The 23,165-nt window shown below is 43.1% G+C and overlaps 2 protein-coding genes across 7 annotated transcripts in view; both read left to right on the top strand.

Moving 5' to 3' along the window:
• The window catches only part of LOC142587849 (uncharacterized), a 38,501-nt gene extending 36,088 nt beyond the window's left edge, over positions 1-2,413 (top strand). For all 4 annotated transcript variants that reach the window (XM_075699147.1, XM_075699148.1, XM_075699149.1 and 1 more), the window contains one exon: positions 1,564-2,413. Coding sequence is in view for 3 of the 4 variants with exons in the window: in XM_075699150.1 (XP_075555265.1) it covers positions 1,564-1,611 (48 nt within the window). In the remaining variant the exon portion in view is untranslated. The remainder of the gene's footprint in view (positions 1-1,563) is intronic.
• Positions 831-22,867, top strand: LOC142587848 (uncharacterized). Of its 3 annotated transcripts, none has more exons than XM_075699143.1 (7): positions 831-955; positions 6,048-6,117; positions 9,962-10,009; positions 10,474-10,509; positions 14,844-14,930; positions 22,099-22,185; positions 22,649-22,867. In XM_075699143.1, the coding sequence occupies exons 2-7, from the start codon at positions 6,054-6,056 to the stop codon at positions 22,813-22,815; spliced, it is 489 nt and encodes a 162-aa protein (XP_075555258.1). In that variant the 5' UTR covers positions 831-955; positions 6,048-6,053; the 3' UTR covers positions 22,816-22,867. The 3 variants fall into 3 exon arrangements, with proteins under 3 accessions (XP_075555258.1, XP_075555257.1, XP_075555260.1); XM_075699142.1 differs by lacking the exon at positions 831-955 and adding an exon at positions 2,515-2,648; XM_075699145.1 differs by lacking the exon at positions 831-955 and adding an exon at positions 2,810-2,998.
• Positions 22,868-23,165: the final 298 nt, after the last annotated feature.

Below are 23,165 nucleotides of genomic sequence, written 5' to 3' on the forward strand. Positions count from 1 at the left end.
AGCGAAATTGTTTCATCTTCAGTGGCACCTACGACAAAGGGACCGAACATTTACTGTCATTGTACGAAGAAGCGAGCACCCACGAAAAATGTGACGACATCAGAAAGCTCAACCACCTGCAAGCGAGTTTTCGCGCTAATCGAGCGAGATGTATTCATTTTTACCGGTGTGCTTGTGGCACTGTGCTTATTAATTTAGTTAGTAAACGAATGCTTGCAAGTTTATACGGCCGATAAAACTAACAGGCTTGCTTCGTATAGCCGTCTCCTAATTCGCTCTTGCAATCGATGCTTCTCTTTTCGGGCGAAATGGCAAAACATCCCTGTTCACTGTTTTATGTTCTGCTTGTATCTGTCCTTGATATTTTTGGGACGGAATGGCTAGTTGTGTGCGAGCGCTTGTCGTGTAATCGCGCCGTCTCATTGTTGCCTTTGCGCCGTCTTCGAGACACGTCTTCACGCGTGTATTTGGACCTGAAAGGTGGCTCTCAAACTAATATAGCTGTCGAGAAGTTCTTCTTGTGAAAATTTACTTTATAATCTGACCATCTATATTCATATTATAATCGCAGTTGTCTTACAATCGAGGCAAAGTGACCACCGAAGGAATCGCTAAAACGTGCAGCAATGCTCCTTCGGCGACCGTTTAACACGTTAAGCTAGGTACCACTTAGATGTAGATACCAGGACCTGTGATGTAGTCGTAATATAGCCCAAAACACTACTGAGAAATTAAACATGGCAAGATAACGAACACACATCAGGCCTCCGCCACCGCTAGAGGCGCCTCTGCCAGCACCTAGTATAACGCGCAAAATGCCTTGTGCACTGTCACGAGCTTTAGCTCACAACGTATGAGCACCTGAGAGGATAAAATGACTCATTGTTTTGCAAGCGCTTGCACAGCTGTTCGAGCGTTCACCATGCCACTATATTGACGCCTACGGCGACACGCAGTAAATAATCATTCGCTTCCTTTCTTTCTGTTTATATTGTAAATTATTTTGCCTTCTGCATATTTATCATGGTTGACATGCGAAGAAAAGCGGACTGAAAGCGTTTCCGGCGTTTGTAAAATTTTCGCGCTCCGCACGCTCAGAGTTTCCGAACGCTGCTGACGTGGCGACTGCGCTGACATGACCCTCGTGGTAAATCACACCGACTGGAGTGCCAGGCTTTGCCTTTGCAGTAGTGACACTAGCCCCCAATACGAAGGACTAATTAGTTCAATTGTGTTTATTTTCGTGCTAGATAAAGTGTGACCTCGTACAGTTGTCAGGGTAGCACCGATACCAGGAAAGCTTTTGTTAACCAAATTTTTTACGAGGGTGGAACAAAACTTTTCTTTGTCAGCAGGGGCTTAGAAAAGCATGCCGTGCCACTTGTATTGATGCCAAATTTTACGTTTATTGAATAAATATTTTGAAGCGACATTTATTAGGCGAAAATTTCGACACAATAATGAACAGAACGTTTGGAAACATATTTTAATTACTTGCGGAGCGATCTCTCTTGTGTGGCTGTTTTCGGCGTACTAAAGACAAGTTTTTTTTTCGCTTTGCAGAATGGGTCGGAGCAATGCAGTAATTCAAAGCACACGTTTGTTCTATGATGGTCAACTGGCCGATGTAGCGACGCGGAATATCGTCGCAGAGGTGACGGGGGGTGCTAAAGGAACTGCGTCTCCTGGGCGACACGATACCCCACATTGTTTGTCGTCCCTGCGTCGGCGGCTTCCGCGTTGGCACAGGAGTCACAATTGCAACAAACTCTCGTGCAACAAACTCTTACCGTAGGGACGCCGTGGCACACAAGACATCATAGAAAAAAAATGGATGTCATACACTGATGTAGGAATTTCAAGAAAATTTCCGCCTACAAAATATCTAACTCCGTCTTTATGGAATAAAAAAAGACCATGTTAAAAATCGTTCAATGGCACCAAACAACACATCTAAAGCGGACAAAACAAATATAATATACAGTGCTTTCAAGCATACTACCAAGTTATGAGCAGATTACTTCGAAATCTTCCTTAGCACTTTAGCACCTTCACGTTAACTCATAATTAATTTATGCGCATTTCGACGTCCACGGGATCAGACTAGGAGGGCAAGGTGTAGCAATTTTCAGGGAATCTTTTCTTTCCGCTTGCCGTTTGCCGATTGCGCATTTCAAGCGCAAGTTGTCTTCAGTCTGAAGACCAAGGCACTGGATGTTCTTGCTCTGAGACAGGTTGCGTCAAGGGAAACTACGGTATGTGTAAATCTAGAAAGTGTGAATATGGGTTTGCATGAAAAAAAATATCTTTTTCTTTTATACGTGAACATATTTAAGGCCTTTGCAGCAGGGGCACGAACAATGAGTTTTAAGATCCAGCTTCTATATACAATGATAAGCGCATCATACTCTGTGGCTGCACGAATATATTCATCTAGCACAATAAGACATTTTAAATAATGAGAACTTGTTGCAGGGAGCCAAAGCGAAATTTTGTTCAATTTTTATAGCTTACCTGGTGCGCAGCACCGCGCACCTGTGATTGTAGGTAGTCGGGAATCTGTTTGGATGGATAAATAGTTCTGCTGGGAAAGTTCGTGCTACGTACCGCAAGTAAACAACGCAAAAAGACAGACGCAGCAGTGACACGTACGCATAAATCAGCGCTCCATCTTTATATACCTATGTCGTTTGTTGCTTTTGCCTTTCTACGCCGTTTATCTTGCAGTGGCTGCTGATTCTTGCAGGAAGCACCAGGTCGCAAATAAAGGGGCCTTACCTTGTATAACTTCACATCTTGGGGTGGTTCGCTTTCGAAGAAATTATTTTTGTCTTTTACCTGGTGATGATGCCGAGGATCATTTACCAATTAGGTCGAATATGAGCCTCAGTATGTCTTCCGAGCCAAAACGAAAAGTAGCATTCCGCTCGCTTCCTGTAAATCTTACTTCGTAGAGGTCAAACACATATGCTGCGCGCCAAATTTCATCTCTTTAAAGGCATTCCTTTGTTCCCACGCTTTATGTTCACATTGCGCAACGAATAATGAGTGTCTAAAAAACAATGCATACTACAATTCCTGAGTAATCGACGAATGCCGTGTAGAGGTGCAAGTAGTAAATAAAATATTCAGTCCGGAATTTTCGATAACATTTATTTAGGAATGGTAATGCTTATTTATGCTGCGAATATCTGGTACGAGAATGCTATGGTCCGATTTCAGTCCGAAGATAGTGCCCGCCTGTGGCGTTCTACATGGATGCAGGCGGTGTGGGTAATTTTCACGGGTGTAACAACGTGTTGTGAGCAGAGCCTGTCGGATAAAGTGACTCAATATTTATTAAACTAAGAATTTTATGCGTAAGCAGATCAATGATCAAAGCAGTCGACTGACCTCTTTTGAAAAATAGCTATCTTTACGGTTTAGTCATTTATTTTCGGTACTCATACGCAGTCACCTATATCTTCTGATGTACATGGTTCCTCTCGCTATTGCAAATTTGGTGCACCTACAAAATTTCGCATATATATGCATATGTGTACATGTATAGTAAAAATAAAAATTCAAAATTGGATTGAATTCCGTGGCCTCAAATGTACAGTGACCGAATTCATGGGAACCCGCGACCTAGATTATGTTTGCTATATCACCGCACAACAGACTTAGGAGAATAAATTATGCACAGTTAATTATACAGGATGAAACAACGCCGATCAAAAATTGCGAGTGCGGCTTGATAGCTTTTAATCGCGGAGTACCCCGGAAAAATATGTTAAACACTCAGCTATTCCAACGCAGATGTTATTTTTTGCGGTGCGAATTAAGTGAGGAGGTAGACATAGACACGCTGACGATACAAGTGTATTCTCGTTCAAGCTAATGCGTGAAAGAGCATACTACCTATTTCAAGAACACCAATATGCATGCAGAAGAGGGGCTCCGTTTTTATTGAATTGAGAATTATTATTGACATTCAAACAATATATCTTGTATTTCGATCATGAAACACATTTGTGTCCCCGTGTGCGAGCGTATTATTGAACTCGCACGAAGCTAAACTTCATGATATAATTTGCGAATGATCTTTTTCTCTCTAGTGTATTCTGGATAATTATATATTAATTATATATAATGTAATAACATATATTATATAATAATTATATATGTATTGAGTGGCCGGTGCACAGCGATCTTTTATTCCTTTCGAAATCAAGCTCTGTTTGGCTATAGCGAACGAAATTAAAGTTTTGTTTGGCGCATTATTGCATGTTTTATTCACACACATCACGTTCGCGTAGGGATTTTTCGGGGGGTTCGGCCACGACGTGTGGCAGGTAGGTGAAGTGGGCGCCGCTAGAAAACCTTGAACCAATTGCGATGAAAGAGAAAACTCGGTGTCCTTCTACTCCGCCAAGAAGTATGACCAGCGAAGCTATGTACGTGGACCCCTTCATGGCGAATTACACGTCCGCCGCACGTTCGCCCAGCCTGGCACAATCTTCCTGATCGGCGCAGGTATAGGGAGTGCTTTAAGCCTACTTCACCTCTGTCGCAGGTCGGTCACGTATTGCACTACCTTTGGGATCGGCCCACATGTGCGGAGTGCTAACGCCTGCTTCACCTCCGCCGCGGCTCGGTTCTGTATTGCACTAGCTTCGGGATCGGCCCACGTATGGGAAGTGCTTAACGCCTGCGTCCCCTCCGCCCTGGGTCAGCCCGGCATTGCACTGTCTTTGGTATCGGCAAACGCATGGGATGTGCTTAACGCCTGCGTCACCTCCACCGCTGGTCGGCGCGCAATTGCACCATCTTCGGTATCGGCCCACGTATGGGGTGTGCTAACGCCTTCTTCACCTTCGCCGCGGCTCAGCTCGGCATAGCTCTATCTCGCGATTGGTGCACGTATGGGAAGTGCTTAACGCCTACGTCGCCTCCGCCGCTGGCCTCTACCGGTGTTGCACTGTCTTCGGGATACGCCCAAGTGTAGGAAGTGTTTAACGCCTGCTTCACCTCCGCCGTGGGCCGGCCCAGCATTGCACAATCATCGGTATCAGCCACCGTATGGGGAGTTTCGTGTCGACACATGGACAGGATCCTTGAGAGCTCGTCCTTAACAGCTTTGTTGTGAAAATGTTTACGTCTTTTTGCTGCGTAAATGTTAATTAATTAATTAATGTCGACGACGAACGCGGCAGCAGTGACAGAAGTGCGTGTGCGCGGTAGCGTCGAAGGGAGCCAACGAGTCAGCTGTGGAAGAAGACGCCGACGCTGCAACAATTCCTGATTATTATGGTTATCTGTCTACACATGGACGCGGTCCTTGGGAACTAGCCCTTAATAGCTTCGGTGTAAAAGTATAGTGAGAATTATTGTTACATTTGGTTGCATGAGGCATCCGCATTCTACAAAAGTAAAATTGCTATCTCTATACTATCCTATTAACTACACAATGCTGTTTTCTTTTTTATTAAGAATGCCCGTTAAGCTTTTCAAACTATGGATTTAGTTTGTAGTGCATATACGGCTAGGCAGGTATGTGGTTGATATTACTTTATGTTTAAGGAATTCGCGGTAGTAGTGAGATGCCATATGCCAGCTTCCTGGCCACTTTCTAACGCAGTCCGAATGCAGCTACAGTTGCGTTTGTATGTTTATTTTCATTTACAATCTCATTAGAAGGATGCTAGTGCGAGTCGAACGTGGGTTATGGCGCTCTGCAATGAAATGCCAGAGTAATGAAATTACCACGGAACGTGCATAGAGAGACAAATACATAAGAGATAATGGAGAACACGAGTGGCCTTAAATATCTTGTACGAGTATTACCTTTTAGTGTTTTGGGTCTTGAGGCACTACGTGAATTGTATCCTTGTTACCTAGACGTACACCTGGGCTTATGCTTCACGAACTGCATTGTTCAAAATATTCAATCTATTCCTTCAAACGTTGCCTTCAAGATGAGCTGTTTCTGATATGACTAAATTTTCGGAATACCCTGGAATGTTTCCCCCGGATACATTCATTAATTTTGATGTGCTAATCCACAGGTGACCATGAAACTTAACCTGGCTGCCTTCAGGAACTTTGCAGTTGTTGCGATTATCTTTTCTCCAACATGCAAGTATATTTCATCTGACACTATTGCTTAAAGTTATATATAAGTATTTAGCATTCGACATGCACATACAAATAGGACGCAGAATGAGTAAATAAATAAAATCCCGTATAATACCACAACTTTGACTCGATGTTCACATGTATCTTGTAATTCCTACTTTTTTATAGACGGCATAGTTTAAGCGCAATTTTCGGTATTCGAAAATTCCATTTTTATCTTTTATTCGGCGGCTGAGTGGAAAACTAGTTTCGTTGTTGAAAGATGGTGGAGACTGCACCTCACCGACCAGTGGGCTTTTTCTTCGCACGGCTTTTTGCATTGCTTTACTTTGAGCTCAGGGTATTGGGATTGTACTTTCTTGGCTGGAATAATGCATTGCGTTGTTAACGCACGCGCACATTGCCCTGTTCAAAAGTATTACTGAATTTTTTTTAAGGAAGCTGTTCATTTGTGCATTTCGTTGGCCTAATTTTGTGATGCTTTCAACGTATGTTTGACGAAGAAACGTTATAGAGTTCAATGCTGAGGGCCGGGGGCCCATGCGAGCATAAATTCCTTTAGTCTTACAAGACTGTCCGAAACGCCTTTCTGGAGTTGTGGCATCTCAGTAAAATAAACCATTAGAAGAGTTTGGCTAGACAAATCTAATTTGTCTAGCCTAATCTGCCATATAAGCAATGCGTTTTGGTAAACGACGCTTCCTAAAGCGAAACAGAAGATGACGCAAGGCAAGCTTCCTCAAGAGGACCTCTGCCATATCGACAGAACCTACCCCTATTGATAGATCAAACCGCAGAAACTCTTACCGCTTTTATTGTAACTATATACATGCGCAATTACTGTACTTAATCTGCTTACATTGGGGTGCCGTAGTGCAATTTAACATACTCTAAATGGCCAAAAAACACCTAAACTGGTACTTGTTAGTACGTGGTGCCCACTTGCTGTCAGCACACTGGTCAGCTCATACAGAGGAATTCGGAGAGAAATCGCTCCCTGGCGCAGAGAGGGTTAAGATACGACAAAAGAAAGTAGGATTTGCACTGGTGCACGATCCCGTCGTACACACCCGGCGGAGAAGCCTTTCAGGTTGACAAGCATGACCATTAGGCACGCCGAGCCTCAGGCGCTTGGCATCCGTTCAATTCATTGCCGCACACAGTGAACTGTAACAGTGTCAAATCAGTTTTTAAGGTGAAATCCTTTCTAAGCTAATGCTGAAGTTTGCGTCAGCAGAGCCGCCTGCCGGAGTGTCCGCCGAAGCATCATCAGCATATGAAGACAGATTAATAACAGATTAAAGAACGAAAAATGATTGATAGTGAAAGTTAGGGAATGATAACGTTAAAATAGAGATTGGTGGAGGTTAATAATGACTAGTATTGACTAATAATGACTAGTTGACTTGACATGATTAGTTATCACTCCGAAATGACCAGTGATGTCTAACGACGGCTTGTAATAACCAAAATTGATTAGAAAGGACTGGAAATATCTATTAACGTGTAGTAATCACTGAAATGACTACCAATGATTTGTAATGACTACTAATGACTACGAAATGACCAACTTGACTAACGATGACTTGTAATGAGCGTAATTGATTACAAATGACTAAATATACTTATTAGTTAGTAAATTAAACAAGAAAAAGAGAAAATGCAAAGAGAAAGAACGGAATGATGAGAGGAAGAAGAATAGGCTTTCGGCTTTCACCATTAAGAGAGATCTTAAGAGACCCTGTAATATTTTGGTCCATGTTGGGCGCCTTAATAATGCTGGCCGCCCACAGTCGATGATCCCTTCAGCCATCGTTAGACATATTGGTCATGTCGTAGTTATTAATAGTCATTTTAGTCATTATAACTTAATAAATGGATATTTCTATTTAATTCTAATCAATTGGGGTCATTACAAGCCGTTGTTAGACATATTGGTCACTTCGGAGTCATTAGTAGTCATTACAAGTGATCAGTAGTCATCATTTGTCATTACTAGTACTATTAACCTCTACTAATCTCTATTATAACGTTATCCTTCCCTAACTGTTACTATGAATCATTTTTATTTCTTTAATCTGTCTTCATATGGTCTGATGAAGCTTTGGCGGACCCTACGGCGTTCAGGTCTGCTGACACATACTTCACCCTAAGACTAGAAAGGTATTCGTCATAAAAATGGGCAGTGGCACCAAGAACAAAGCCTGCATGCCACTAGTACATAAAGAAGCGATATACTACGGTCTTGTCAAGAGCATTTTTATGGCACTCAAAATTAGTTAGGGTTTACTTTTTAGGAAACAGGCGGCTGCCAAACAAGGATTTTACGATATCAATGCGGGTTCGGCTCAATTCAGTTGACTGAAACAATCGGCCTCACACGCACTGAGGGCAACCACGTTGGAACCCGGGGGACAAATGCCTGACGCTCACGCAGGTTGTTTTCTTTCGCAGCCGACGCTCGATTGTGTTCTGAGTACAGCGCCATTCTTCGAGACAGGGCCGCTGCGGATGACACGTTGCTCGTGCGGTGCCCAAGATATATGGGCACTTTACGTCCAAGCGCATGTAACCAGAAGTGCCGTGCCGCCTCGCCGCGAGCACTTATCTCAACGGCATATAGGCGCATACTTGTGGGCCAACGCATACCCAGGCACTGCCAGGTGTTGCGGCGTTCCTATTGCGGCGCGAGAGATACACAGTGTTTAGGCCGTTGAGTATACGTATGCAACGGGAGAACGGGCGGCCAAGTCGCGCGTATAGGTATGATGCAGCGGTATGTCCGGAATTAGTGGCTGGCGGAGCGATTGGTGTATTCGCGGGACATACATTTGCACCGGGCCGGTTGCACTGAGGGGTGTTCACGTCGAGCAAGAAGTGCATGGAGCGTTCGTTTAGGTGATGTTTGTCTGCGTGTTCCACAAACAGACTACAAAAGAGGGGGCGGGTCACATCTTGTTGTTGATAGTCCCGCCCACTTTAAAAGAACACTGATTGGTAGAATGTGATCGAGGGACCCAAAATAACAGTATCATCCAAATTCGCAGCAGTACATAAAAGAGTGTGCCGACGTGAAAACGGGAGGGGGGGGAAGCAAGCTAGCCGATGTATGCGACTTTTTCCTGAGAAATCTATGTATTTGTAAGTTCGCCTCCCTCGGTGCAAAGTGTCGCCGGATTATTGCGGTGAGGACTCCTTGAAGCGTCGTCTGCCTGGAAGAGATGGAGGAGAACAGCCATAACTTGTTTTTCGAAAAAAAATTACTGAGGGCTCTGAAATTAAGACACGCAAGCGCGCGCTTGCAGGAACCCATTTTCCTTGTTTAGCTGGCTTTCCTGAACGCCCGGGCAAAAAGCACTTCATACGAGATAACGTCCAGAAAACATCTTATATGTTGGTTTACAAGTCTGTTCTACAACTTTTCAAATACGACCCATGGCGTAAAACTGTTGTTTCTCATTTTGTAGAGTTAAAGGTAACTAATAAGTAAGCTGACCATACTTTACCAAATGGACTCGGTAATTTAAGACGTCTCGAAAACAAATCCTATTTCTGTCATTCAATTAAGATGCGCTCTCAAAGTTTGGTTCAGGTTACGTTCAACACCTTGTATCCTTTTATAAACACCATGTTTGCGTTACTTATACAAAATATGCACAGCTTTTGAATAGAATATTGTATTTTGAGCAGAGGTCCCATCGTTCCTAAATAATATATGCGGATAGAAACTTAGCTAGCTGCATGAGTAGTGACAGCACTGGCACTGACTGATATGTTTTAAATTGAGAGGTCTGTTTGACTTTCGTGAGGTATGTTTATTCACGAGGTACACATTCAATTTCAGGTCAACCTGCACCATACCATTCACCATGTACCTTTGGAACAGCCATGAGTAAGTCATTCAGTAAAGTTACCCTACTCGGTTATTTGACGATAAAGTCCTCAGTTTCAGTAAACCGTTGTTAAAGTGTCTAATGACACACAAAAAAACAGTGCTGTGACAAAGAAAATGAGGCTCTATCAGAAAAGTAGGAATCAATATTTGTCAATGTGTGAAAACTAAGAAGCCCACCGAAAACTATTAGGTTCACTACACTTTCTTTAAAAACAACTCAGATGGTATTACCCTGTATTACGGGGAATTTGCAGATACATCTGATAAAGAAAGACGCAATATCCGCCTTTTGTACATTCAAAAGAACTTAGCCATGTCCTATTTTTTGTCCCCGGGAAAACATTGAGAACCCAGAGATTTGCCTAAAGAGGGCAAGCAGTGCTGTTGAATGCAATTGTATTGATTCCTTAAAACGAGCAGTCTTGGAGCTACCTCTAATGATACTGTTCTTTTTACCCCAGGTTACCAAGATGAATCAACTAATGAAGAATTCCCGGGTGAGTCATACACGTCCCAAGGTGTCCTACAAGGGTTTTCGAGACAATGAATATGAAACACACAAGTGCACTTGGGAAACCTCTGGCATGGAGTTCAGCGCCTACTAGTACGATGCTGTATTTTTTGTCCACATTAGAGGTTCTCTTTAATCACACCAAACGTTACAGGTCAACCACACATCATCATGTTACCGAACATTGCTACGCATAAGTGATCGAGTGGAAAAAAGAAGCCATAGGTTAAGAGCCCTGTGACATCATGAGAACCAGGCGATCATGTGCACAGCGTACTGACCTGTGGGTTTAAATTATGGAACGTAGCCCGTGAAAAAATACCAAAGAAGCAAGAGCACGCGTCCTCTTTGTTCACCTTTTGCCCGTTATAATGCAGAAACAACTTACTCAAAGTGCCAGGTACTGAATTGGGACTAAGGTATTGAAGCTACTGTATACCATACTAGAGGGACGCCGTATTAGAGTTCTACAGAATTTATGAATACGTGGGTTGGTGTGGGGATCACTCAAAACAAGACACAAGCATTTTTTTTGTTTTTATGGTTCTGTAGGGGTTCAAATGTATTTAGTAAGTAGTTAGAAGATGAAGAAAACCATAATGGGGGCAGCAGGCAGAGCATAGAGGAAATGAGCGAAAACGTCAACAAAGTAATTGTACTGGCGAAATTGGAGAGAGAAGTATGTTCATTCAAGGTGGAGAGACATAATGTTGTTGCTAGGTATTCTTAGCGAACTTCAGGCGCTTCCAGTGTGTCTACTAGGTAGCTAGGCTCTTAAGTTGTAGTGTGGCCATAATCACTTCTTCCAGTAGGTATGTGTCAAAATATACAGGAGAGTGTGACCTCTGTGGATACTTAGCATAAATGACATCAATGACATGACATATTTGCCACGGCATGAGTGTCGTGACATAATTACCATGAGATACATGTTACCATGGTGCTCGTTTCTTTCGAATTGCGTATATGTGGGTATTAATGACGTGATTTGCGTGAATGCTTTGATTTGAATGCCTTGCCACAGATGCCATCACATGACTGGCATGCGTATTATGACACGAACACCATGAGTTGAATAAAACCTGACATACGTAATAACGTCAAAATAAAGAAAAGAAATGCATGAGTACCTCATGTCATGCAATTCTTCTCATTTGATACAAGCATGGCTTTTCACACATATACTGATACATATCCTGTGAAAGAAGCCACCAAGACACCTCCACCGCACGCCAGTTATCTAATTCGCGACATTCGCGTGATGACATTCATTTTCATCATTCATGTTATGCATGCCTTGCGATTTGAATCATGTCGTAGATATTCTGACACATATCCTCTCCAACAATGAACATGACATGACGCACAATCTGGCATAACATATATAACATGGCATGCATGTAAGGACATGAATGTCGTGCATAAGCTGACATAACTTTGTTGAATTCAATAAATAGGCACGCATTTCTTTACCTGAATATATTCGAAATTTGGGTATCATGAGAGGCATGCGTTGCAGGAATAGAATATCCGGACGTGCATGTCAGAACATGATCACCATGATTGCAATCAATCGATATCATGGCATGCCTTTATGTCAAGCCATGACATGCATAAGAAAAATTACACGAATATCTAACATGGGTGCATGCATTCACTGCACCTCATTATTACCCTGGTAGGAATTTATGCCGACCCAGCGGCTAAGTTGCCCAGTAACTTGGAGTGATTGTTCATATGGCTGTGCTGCTCATGTCATGATGGTCGCCGCATCGCCTTGACATCTTGACGCCTTGGTAGCGAAACCCCGGACGGTGGTTGCATCTGTTCAAACAGGGACTGAAAAGCAAGTTTCCCACGAGCGTTGGTTTCCGAAAACCGTACAGCAAGGCGCTGCCTACTCGTTCCTCCCGAAGTTTGTGTGAGGCTTTCACGGCGCTTCTCGTCATTGTCGGGCCACTTAATAAAACATTGAGGCCTGTTATTTCTCGGTGCACGCAGTGTCCAACTACCACAACACTGCTTCGACTTTCACTATATATAGAAGCGTCATCGCGGCCTGGCCGAAGCAAGCAGTGCACCACGCTACTTGTCCAAATTGCTATAAAAGAACACATCCTTAATGTTGTGCGATAGTTTTGCGGTTAGGTCACCCGCTTGATTCGTCAATCTAATACCACGTGCTGCCTTCAGCGAGCATTTATTTCACTCGTTTCTTGCCCACCTCGCACTTCCCTGCAGCTCGTTCACAGAAGTTTGATCGCTGGAACAAATCGTGCAACGTTTGCTGTTATTGTCGTCATCTTGCTGCCGTGGTCATACACATGCACTTATGCGTTAATTCTAGTTCACGCTACTGCCATCACACACACACAAATGCTTAATTCACAGAAACACTTTCGTGAACTTGGTAACGTATTGCGGTACCCCAAGGAGTGTTTTCATAACCAGCTGCCTGCAAAATCTTTCGCGTGACAAAGATTTCCACAGTACGTGGAATCTCCACAAGTTTTCTGTTAGCAACTAACTTCTAAACCACCCAAAAAAGCACGAAAACTGTGAAACAAAAACACCGGGTCAAGTGACCGTTACTGATAAAGTCATTCAGCAAACATAATATAACATATATCACATTTATTATAACTCAATATTGAATCAATAGAGAATGAAGACATCATGAAATCAGCCAGGAGACCAGGTATAGACATGACGATGTGGCGTACATTGTAACAATTTGCTTTTAAAAATACATCATATGACGCTACTTAGCTGTTCGATTGGAGTTTACATGAAAAGTGGAGAACGTATCTATGCAACACAGCGGCTCAATCGACTGCTCACAGTTGAAGCCTGCTCATTCAGTTATAATCATTAAAACCCGTAACAATACGTTGAATCCAGCAAGTTTATAAAATGTTCTGTAGGTGGCGCGTCATGTTTACGGTTTCCTAATGTGTTTCGCAAACTTATTAGCTTGTGAAATGTTTATGCACGTGGTAAACAAGTATAAACACTTGTCTTCTGATGAAAAAAAAAACAGCTAATTCAAAAGCAATGCTGGCGTCTGTAGAAGCGAAACGGTACCTAAATTTTAATTGGCTGCGACGCCACATCACGTACGCGCCTTGATGGAGCAGCGCTGACGTAAGGAAGCACATGCTGCCGTGCCAGCCCAGGTGCGGCGTACGGGCAGAGAACATCGACGCGACGTCACGTTCAGAAGCCTCTCTTATCCGCGCATTCCTTGTCCGCGCAAGCTCTCACCTGCGTTATAACCTCGCCTACGGAACCGCACTACAGAAATAATGTGTAAAAAAAGAATAAATTCCAAAGGAAGCAAGTTGGCGGTTGTGAGTTTCGAACCTACCACCACACGTTCAAACGCCGAGTGCATTAGCCAGTGCGATAAACCAGTGCAACTTTCCCAACGTGCTTGCTGGCCCCCGAGAGTTTCATAACTGGAGAGAGCGCTCAGCGGCGTTCAATATATGTAATTGTGGGCTTTTACGTGCAAGCACAACGATGTGATTATGACGCATGGTGTTGTGGGGCACTCCGAAAATTCGGGCCACCTGGGCTACTATAACGTGCACGTCAATCTAAGTACATGGGCGCTGTCGCATTTCGCCCCTATTGAAATGCGGCCGCCGTGGCCGGGATTCGTTGCCGCCACCTCGTGCTTAGAAGCCCAAGGCGTTTAATTTGACACTGCCACTTTTGCATCAACTACTCATAAGAAGTGCGTAGGTGTGCTCGAATATTTTTTTCTCTTCTTTTTTCATCGTTGTCCCTCGTTTTGTTAATTTACCTAATCAAGAATTCACGACCAACTACTCCACCGAAGAATTCCTGTAAACATGTACAGCCGCGAAGATAGGTAGCAGCGTCAGGCTCTAGACGCTCTGCTTTGGCGATCGACAGTTGACACTGTAATACGTCACTATAAACTGTAAAAAGTCAACTAGTGTTCTCACCGGGTACCTGGCAGCAGTGGGTTCCTGACAATCTACTTTCTTACTAAGGCTCTTAGGCACTGGCAAAAGGCCAACGCCGACTCATACCTGTACCTTAATTGCAGGGAATACATCTGGGAAGCGATCTAGTAATGCCCACTGTTGACTACAAAAATAAAAGTTGAACGTGCTATTTGTTCCACTTTTGCAACACACTATAGCACGTTTCGTATTTGGGTCTGACGTGCGCGCGAAATTTTCCTAAAAAGGTGAGCATTTCAGAAGTGTAAACAACTTTCATGCAAAACAATGAACAGAAAGCTTTTAGCTCTAAATAGATTAATGTTCATTTTCCCCCTCCTTTTAGGAATGATCCCGTGTCCGCAACTGAGTTGCGCCTGCGGAGAAAAAGCCACGTGTTTAAATAAGGGAAGTTCGTGTGCTTGCACATGCGGTAAGTGCTACAATAATTTACCATTCGCATTTCTTTCCTTCAAAAAGTATAGCTTCGCCTTAGCGAGCTAGTGATTTATTTATAGTTGTCTGCTTACTGCAAGTGAGTAGATTGAGCGCGGTGGCTGTGCTAGACTTTTTTTCCAAGCGAGACACTAACTACAAGAGACTGTCATGACGAATTTACGGGTTTTAAGGTTGCAATATTCTGTGTTTTCAAGGTGCATATATATTTTAACGACACTATCTAAGCTTGCTCTGGGCTTCCAAAAATCAAGAATTATAAACGGCGGCTTGTGTCATTAGCTTTATTGTGGACAAATAACATTATAATCATTATCCAATAATATGCATACACTGCTACAAATACAAGTACGCCTCCATTTAGTGCGCCATTCAAATACCCCTTCATTATACCGTCGTTGTAGGTGCATTCAAGAGCTGTCATTGAAGAGGTTTTGTACTAAGGAATTCCATCGCAGCAATGATCGAGGTAGTCGAACTTCAAGCGATCCGGTAGACTTATTTCGGCTAAATGCAACGAAATTTCAATTAGCCTCAGCAGGTAATGAGCGAGTCTTATATACAATGTAATTAATACTGGCAAAGCAGCGTGGCTGGTAATCGCCCAAGTTTTTCATTAGCGGCAATTGTGCAGCACCTAACCAGAGGACACGTTCACCTGGCAGTTGGTGTGAGTAGCATTCGTCGGCTCGGAGCTTTCTCAACGCTCCGTGGGCAGTCACCGCTGCTCCGTCCTTTAAGAGGTCATGCCGTCGAGCCATACTGAGTACCGCGCCACTTCCGGCGAAGGTTAATTGCGGCAATTTTTCGTTTTGTACTTTCGGCATAAAAAAAACAACTATTTTTTGTAGCTTCTTGTTAAACACCACCTCCCCTTTCAAACGTAAATTCGGAGGTGGTTGTTTATGCGCGGTCAACAATTTCGTTGCAATTGGCTGTTTAAGCAAATGCCACAATTGAATCTTTTCGTCCACATCGGCTTGCGACACAACATTGTATTCTTCAGCTATCGGTGGTCGTCGATACATAAATGCAGCAGCGAAAGGTGAAGTACGTAAAGTCTTTGTGGGACCGTTACAGGCCCGTTTTGGTTATTACCTCAGACTTAAGAGTACTGGCCGCAGAAAGTGTGTTACGCAGGCCCACGCCAAGGTATCCTAAAATTCCTTGTAGCTTCTACTCATTGTAGCATAAAGGAAAGTGCAGCATCACTTTAAGTAAGAGTTAAGTAATAACAGGAAGCTGCAGACCCTTGCAATTATTCATACGTTCTAGCTTGGTCGGGACAATGTGGTGTTGTTGATATGCGATTTCCAAAAGACAAGTTGCAGCGTTATTAAAAAAAAAACATTATATAACGGTTTTGCATACCAAATACACAGTTCGTTTAGAAGGACTTCGTATTGCAAGGCTCCGGATTACTTAAGAGCACTTGGAATTACTTGCCTTGCTCCTAAATGAATAGAAGAGGATTATTTTCGCATGTCGCCAGTATGCTAATGCACCCGCCAGGGCAAGAATCACACCCGTGACCTCGAACTCAGTAGCAGAACTATATATCTACTACGCTGCAGCATTCTGTAGTTGCTGCCTAGGTACACAGGGAAGATGAAATTGTAGTCGAGAATGAGGATTCTGTCGGTATGTCTGGGCTATTGTTTTTCTTCGCCGTGTACAAGAGCTAAGATCTCGTAGCTTTTGATTTAGGTTGTTGCAACAATACTAATGTATTTCATTCATTTAGTCGACAAAAAAGAGAAACTTGGAGGACGCCTAAACGTCGTCCTTAAGACTAGAGCGCGATAGCATTAAAATATCTCTGACAGCGTCTCACACTTTCCAGCAGCTGCAGCTGATGGATAACTTTGTCAGGAATGTAAGAAAATGCATGAACAATTTTAGGGATAGAATGGCGTGGTAATTGTAACGCGCATGTTCCGCATGTCATGTAGCAAGGCGTGGCATATACATAAACCTAAATTTATACGCAAATGGTCAGCCACGGACAACACCCCCGACGCCGACACCGGATTTTCCGCGACACGCTGCCCTTAGTGCTATCGCGTGAATATTGTGTTTACTTTAGATAAGCAGCACATAATGCTTAAGAGAGATCAAAGTGGACAGTGCGGCACGTCACTTTAGCATGTACTGCTTCGTCTATCGCACTGTAATGGTTTATTTATTACCTGCTGATATGAACGATACCTCAAGGGTATTGTTTCTTCAATACAAACCTGATATTTGCATTCAATTATATTTTGCGCACAGAAATGCTTGAAGCTGTGTCTACTCAGGCAAAAAATTTATGAAATGAACTTATGAAGCGTGCGTGGTTATGCGCCATAAGACTCATGCTGGTTCAGTTCGTGTAAATGCTCATATGAACTGTTCTGAAAAAATACCCACTCCAGTGCCACTGAAAAGCATGGCTCTCTGGTGACCTCCGATGTAGGTGATCTGTGCTATTATTTAATTCGCACCTCTACATCTTTAACACGCCCGCCTACAACGTTACTTGGTCTTAACTCGCTGTCGGTCTTCAGTGCCTCCAAATATTCCAGTCTCCTTATGGCTACACTTAATTTTTGCGGTGTGTTTCCACGAGCGAAGAACAATAGTGTCTGAAAAAAAATTAGGCCGCATAGTTAGAAAAACGACGTGGGCAATTCCTGTAATATTAGAATATTTCATGAAATGCGTTTTCTTTATGATAATGCCGCCATGAAAGCTGCATATGTCCTGCAAGCGGTGATTAAATTTTTGTTCCCATAGGCCTTTGCTTCCTCTCTTCTTACATATTTTGTGAGCCTTAACTGCGAAGCCGAATTCGTTCATAATCTACGGGCCATAACTGTGTCCCTCATTCTCATTGTCTCGTATTCTTTAAATGTGTATTGCATCCTGACGGGAAGCAATACAACCTATTCGATACGCGAAAGGCCAGTGCGAGATTCCTGCACTTTCAATGTTATTATCGTTTTGAAGCTGAAGAAATGTGCTCAGAAATGTTAAGATTGGGACAGTTAGCAGCATTTGGCCTTTAGGCTTGCTGTTTGCGAATACCTGTGCAGACACTAATTTTAAAAGAACAAATGCAATTAACTCGCAGATCCGCAATATTGATATGAGAATTCAAAACATTTGCGTTTGGCAGTTTTACGTTTACATTTTACGTAATAGTTTCAATATTGGTCTTTTTTGCTGGTGCTACTGTATTCGTTTACTGCAGTGAAACAATTTATTAAAGTTCTTTTATTATTTATAACGCAATATTATCTTAGAAATGATGCGTTTGGAAAGTGAAAAAGCCGCATAGTTCTCACTGTATATACTACGATCAAGGTCACGTTTCCGTACGCTATATCTCTTACAAACTTCCGATATCGTTCACACTACGATGTGCTGTGACTGTGACGCACATCCAGTTTTCGATTAAATATCTTTAAACTAGGTGAAGTCTGATTATGTCCTGAAAGGAAATGCCTTACCAATGGTGGGATTGAACCTCTGTCGTCAAGCACAGCTGCCCGTTTATATAACCATTCGACAACGATTGCACGCTTCCTTCAGCCGTGTCAAAGTGGATCTTTAAAAGGCATGGTGTGTGTGTGTCGCATGGTGCTTTCTGGCACAATTCCATTGTCACAGCTAGCGCTTTGAAATTATGTCTTAGACCGCACAGCCATCGTGACCGTCGCATATTCTCTGTTTCATAATTTCTGAGGGAATAAAGACGGCATGTAATGGCATCACACGAAAAAAAAAAACGGGCACAAAAATACACGGAAATATTTCCGCTGTCAGTCCCCATATACCCCCAGAGAACCGGCAACAGAAGCAATTACCACTCAGCCTAGATCTGACGGCGCCACTTCGCGATAGATTTCCGCCACCCGACCGCGTCCCTGCGTGCGCTCGGCGTGTTTCTTCATGGTAGGTTGGAAGAAGTTTCAAAGAAACGCGAGGGAAGCCAAGCTGGGAAACGCTAAGTTCCTGGGGCGATAACAGTACCGCATGCTGTGCAAGCTTACAATTATACACATGTGACTAAGGTCACACATGGCCACAGCTTATGAAACAGGAGGCGGCTATCCTGAACAAGATTGACGCTGATTTCCGAGTTTCGTAGGTTCCGTTACTGTTGCAGTTCAGAGCTCATTCAAGCTTTCGACTCGCTTTAGTTTTGTAAAGTGCGCGCTGCACATATTGAGCTACAGCGCTGCTGCTTTCGTACGCGATGCAATGTTGGCTTCTGTTCAGCGAGACTGAAAAAAATGTCTATGTGGGGGTTGTTTACTGGTGATGCTTCACATCTACGTGTACGGCGATCTGTACCAGTGATACTCTTGGAGCTACAGCAGAACAACTGAACCATGTCCAGCGCTTTCTTCGAGATCTGTAAGGTGCGTCTGACATACATCAGTGCTCTGAGAATCGTAGTTTGGTTAGCCGACCTGCTGTTCGAGGCTTCATACGCATAATTAGGCCGGTATCTTAATTTACTTACGAAGCAATCTTTGTATGCATACAACACAACGCGAGCAAAAAAATAAATGGTGCAATTATGAAAAGAGCGACAATTTTATTATATTTCTTCTATTTGTTACAGTTGTTATTCCTATAGAATAAATTCTGTTCATCTGCGAGGTTTTCTTCAGTGGTGAACTTGCTGGTAGCGCTGCATCCTCTGTATGCTAAATTTTTAATCGATTTAAAACAATGTATTCGCCAGCAGTTTACGTAATGTTATCGCAATATCAGTTCCCTTTAATTCATTTTCATGTGATCACATTAGCCATTAAATATGTCGTTATAATGTTTGGATGTATTCAGAACAAAGTTTACTTAATACCTTTTATTGTTCTTAGATAGTACATCCCTTTAATTAGATGTGAAATTTATATAGAAGCCTTATGATTTGGCTGTCACCAAAAGCATGTGCTTGCAAATATCTCAATGTACGCGCCTATAAGTCTCCTAACTTACTGGTTGCGGTATCCAGGAATACACAGCTTTTTTACAATAAATATTATGAATGAAAGCCAGAGCAGCGTGCAGGTGTCGAGATGGCGCTCACTTTTTAATGGCGGAACTGTCAAAAATGGCACTCTCTGTCTAGGTACTTCATGCATCTGCACACAATTACGCTTCGTCAATCCATTTCAATTCAAGTAGCATTCTCTGGGAACTTTAGGAACTTTCAGGTGTACCTATGTAAAATCTCGTTCACCCAGTGACCCAAGTTGTCTACAGCTTGAACTATTAGGTATGCGCTGTCTGCGGTCCTGCCGATCAGATAACATTGTATGTGGCCGAATAGGCAAGTGACGGCCGGCTTCTGTTGGGCCAGTAACCAACTTGGGTCATTTAATACATGTCATTGAGGATATGTAAAATTAAGAAATTGGATACGGCATGTGTGGACACGGTACGTGCGAATACTCGGTCCATAGTGCGGAATTGAGGCGTCAAGGAAACAGAAGCGGTCGCAAGTGACAACGGCTAATTTCACGTCGATTGCAAACGTTCGATGGAGAGCCATTGCAACGAAGTTGCCGAGAGGAGAGTAAGAATACTATGGAGTTTTAACCAGGGTGCAGTTATTAGACACTTATGGTGTCGTGGTTTCATTTGGCGTTGTTCTCGAAAGCCGGACGGCTGCTTCGTGTGCGCGGAGTTGCAATAATGTGCCACTGCATTGATCTAAAGCCAAACACGCTATTGTCCATATTCACGGTGGGATGGGTACTGTGGGATCTTTTATGTGAAAACTTAAGTCGCCCTCTCCCGTGTTCCTTCGCGCTCTCACCTGTTCTTCTACCTGATAAGAGGTCCGCATGTTCACAGCTCGCAGGCACCGTGGAAGGTGTCGCCAAGCGGGAGTTTAAGGTGTACTATAATGAACCGGTTCGCTCACCCATTTGCTGTAGCGACCCATCCCGCCAACCGTTATAATTTTGTTTCTGCGAACCGGAACTGAACTTGAACAAAACTATACCGTGTTGTACCCAAACCGAAACGAATTTCTATTTTGTTCCGGTTGGCACCCTTGCTGGATGTTCCCGCAAGTGCGTCCAATGCCCCTGGCGACAGTGAAAGATGATGACTCTGGAGCTTCAGGGCTATAGAATATTATTTTAGTTGGACGGTAAGATACGACCTCATGGCCACAATCTGTAAGCGCTCGTTTCCGAGAAAAAAAAAAGGCTGGTGAAGGCAACGTGCCCTCATATGGAGAAAATTAATTCTTGCCCTTTCACGGAGAAAATATCGCCGTGGTCTTCTCGTCGTCCAGCAATGATACATATAGGCAGATGCGGCTACAAATTCCAGATACTGATCCATAGGTACAGCAAGAAAGAACACGTTTAAGTATTAACTGGCATCAGCAGAGTAGAAACTGTAGTGGAGATATACAGGGACTTCAAATGTTATTGCCTGAGTGGAAAGCGGCAAATCAAGTGCCTAATTGGGAAATAACCCCTAAGATTTCATTGGTTCTAGAGAGCAAAGTGCATATTATTTACGAAGTTACGATGCGCCTACTGTGTACTGTTGCATCAAATAAGCTGCGCATGAACAATTGAAGCTTCCGCTGATCGAATTTGTTTGACATTACCATTCTGAAAAAGTCGTAAATTTGTTGCGCTTTTCAACATAGCTTAGGAAATGGCAGGCGAAGCCCAAGCAGGTTGACGCCAGCCCACTAAGCATAATAACTGCTTAGTCGCGACATATATCACCAATCGCGCGCCACAGAACAAGTATAATATTTGACGCCTGTAAATCAGGGCTAGCGCTGTCGTACACGTGTGTATCGTCGTTCTCCCAGCACGGCGTTTGCTAACTCGGTTGTCTACAATCACTTTGAAACAACCTTAATAAATCTTCATGCGTAATATTTTGGGTTACTGCAAGTCATGAAAGCAACATTTATTTTATTTAGTGTCGTTTGGTTCGCATTTAGGTTGGGCTCAAGTAAAACACAATGTAAAAATGAAATATACGTGGCGTTCAGATAAACAGCATCGCAAAAATAACGGTTGTCCTTGCAAGTTATATTACTTTAAGTGCACCTGAAAGGCATTCGCCAATTGAAATAAATAATTGAGTGACAGGGCACTATGTCTTCTTCGCAACAGTGAAAATGCACCAAGATTGCTCCTATCCTTGGCGAACGACTTGCCTTACCAGCTGCAGAAGTAGCCATAGGTGCCTATGCACATGCGGTAAGTGCGTTTTTGAATGTATAATTCATGAAAAAATTTTCCAGTGTAAGGTCGCCAAAAGATGCTACAGGTTTGACATCATCTGAACGAATCTTTTAGAATACAGCATTACACCGGAGACTAAAGACCGATACTTCTTATTGTTCGTAGGCGGCATGCATTTATCAGACCTTATCTTGAAGTGCGAATGATTAGCTTGATTTTGATGTTTTAAGCAGGATATTGAATATTTCTTGTAGGGGATATGTAGAGTACATGAAGCAATCCTAAAGCCTCAAGAGAAAAATAAAATACCGCAATAATATACGCGGTTTGAAAGCGCACGATATCTAACATGGATAGAAAAATCACTCGCAAGCCGCAAAGTGTGGATAAGAGCCAATTAAAGCTATCGTTTAAAAAATGCAGTGTCTGCTCTTGTCGCAAACATGTACCTTCATTTACACTTTTCTTTCTACAACAGCGGGCCCAATCCCCGAATACACCCCAAGCCAGCCCTGCTGTCCTGACAATATTACCAACGCCAAGCCGGCTCCAACTGAACCCTGCTGTCCCAACGGACAACAGGGTACGGTTGCCCTTCCAGCTCAAAGCCCACCGTGCTGCCAGCAATTTACGGGGAGACGTTGAAGTATTCACGATGGCATTAAACGGTTTGTCAGGACTGACAGATCAATGAAGACTCGAGCCCGGTACTTTTAAAATAGTCAACATATAGCGGCGTTTCACATTGCGTTCGCTCAGTTAATGATGGACGGTTTTCAGTGTTTAGTTTAATACACAGTGGCACTCCAACAATTCTCGGGAGCTTTACATTCTTTTCCGTTCCCGAAATTATTTGTGATCTGCGTTATGCGATATCAAGCGCCAAAAACGCTTGCCCTCTGAAACAATGCAGGTTATTTTCTCAGAGAAGCTGACAAACACCGAAAAATGCAACTTGCTCAAGAAGCTTAAGCTCTTCCGAGTAATGAACAATA

The sequence above is a fragment of the Dermacentor variabilis genome, chromosome 7, assembly GCF_050947875.1.
Source record: "Dermacentor variabilis isolate Ectoservices chromosome 7, ASM5094787v1, whole genome shotgun sequence".
Taxonomy (NCBI): domain Eukaryota; kingdom Metazoa; phylum Arthropoda; class Arachnida; order Ixodida; family Ixodidae; genus Dermacentor; species Dermacentor variabilis.

Coding starts and splice junctions, on each gene's coding strand:
- LOC142587848 (XM_075699143.1), top strand. CDS start 6,054: ATGAAACTTAACCTGGCTGCCTTCAGGAACTTTGCAGTTGTTGCGATT. Junction 6,118..9,961: donor GATTATCTTTTCTCCAACAT/GCAAGTATATTT, acceptor ATTCAATTTCAG/GTCAACCTGCACCATACCAT. Junction 10,510..14,843: donor AACTAATGAAGAATTCCCGG/GTGAGTCATACA, acceptor CCCTCCTTTTAG/GAATGATCCCGTGTCCGCAA.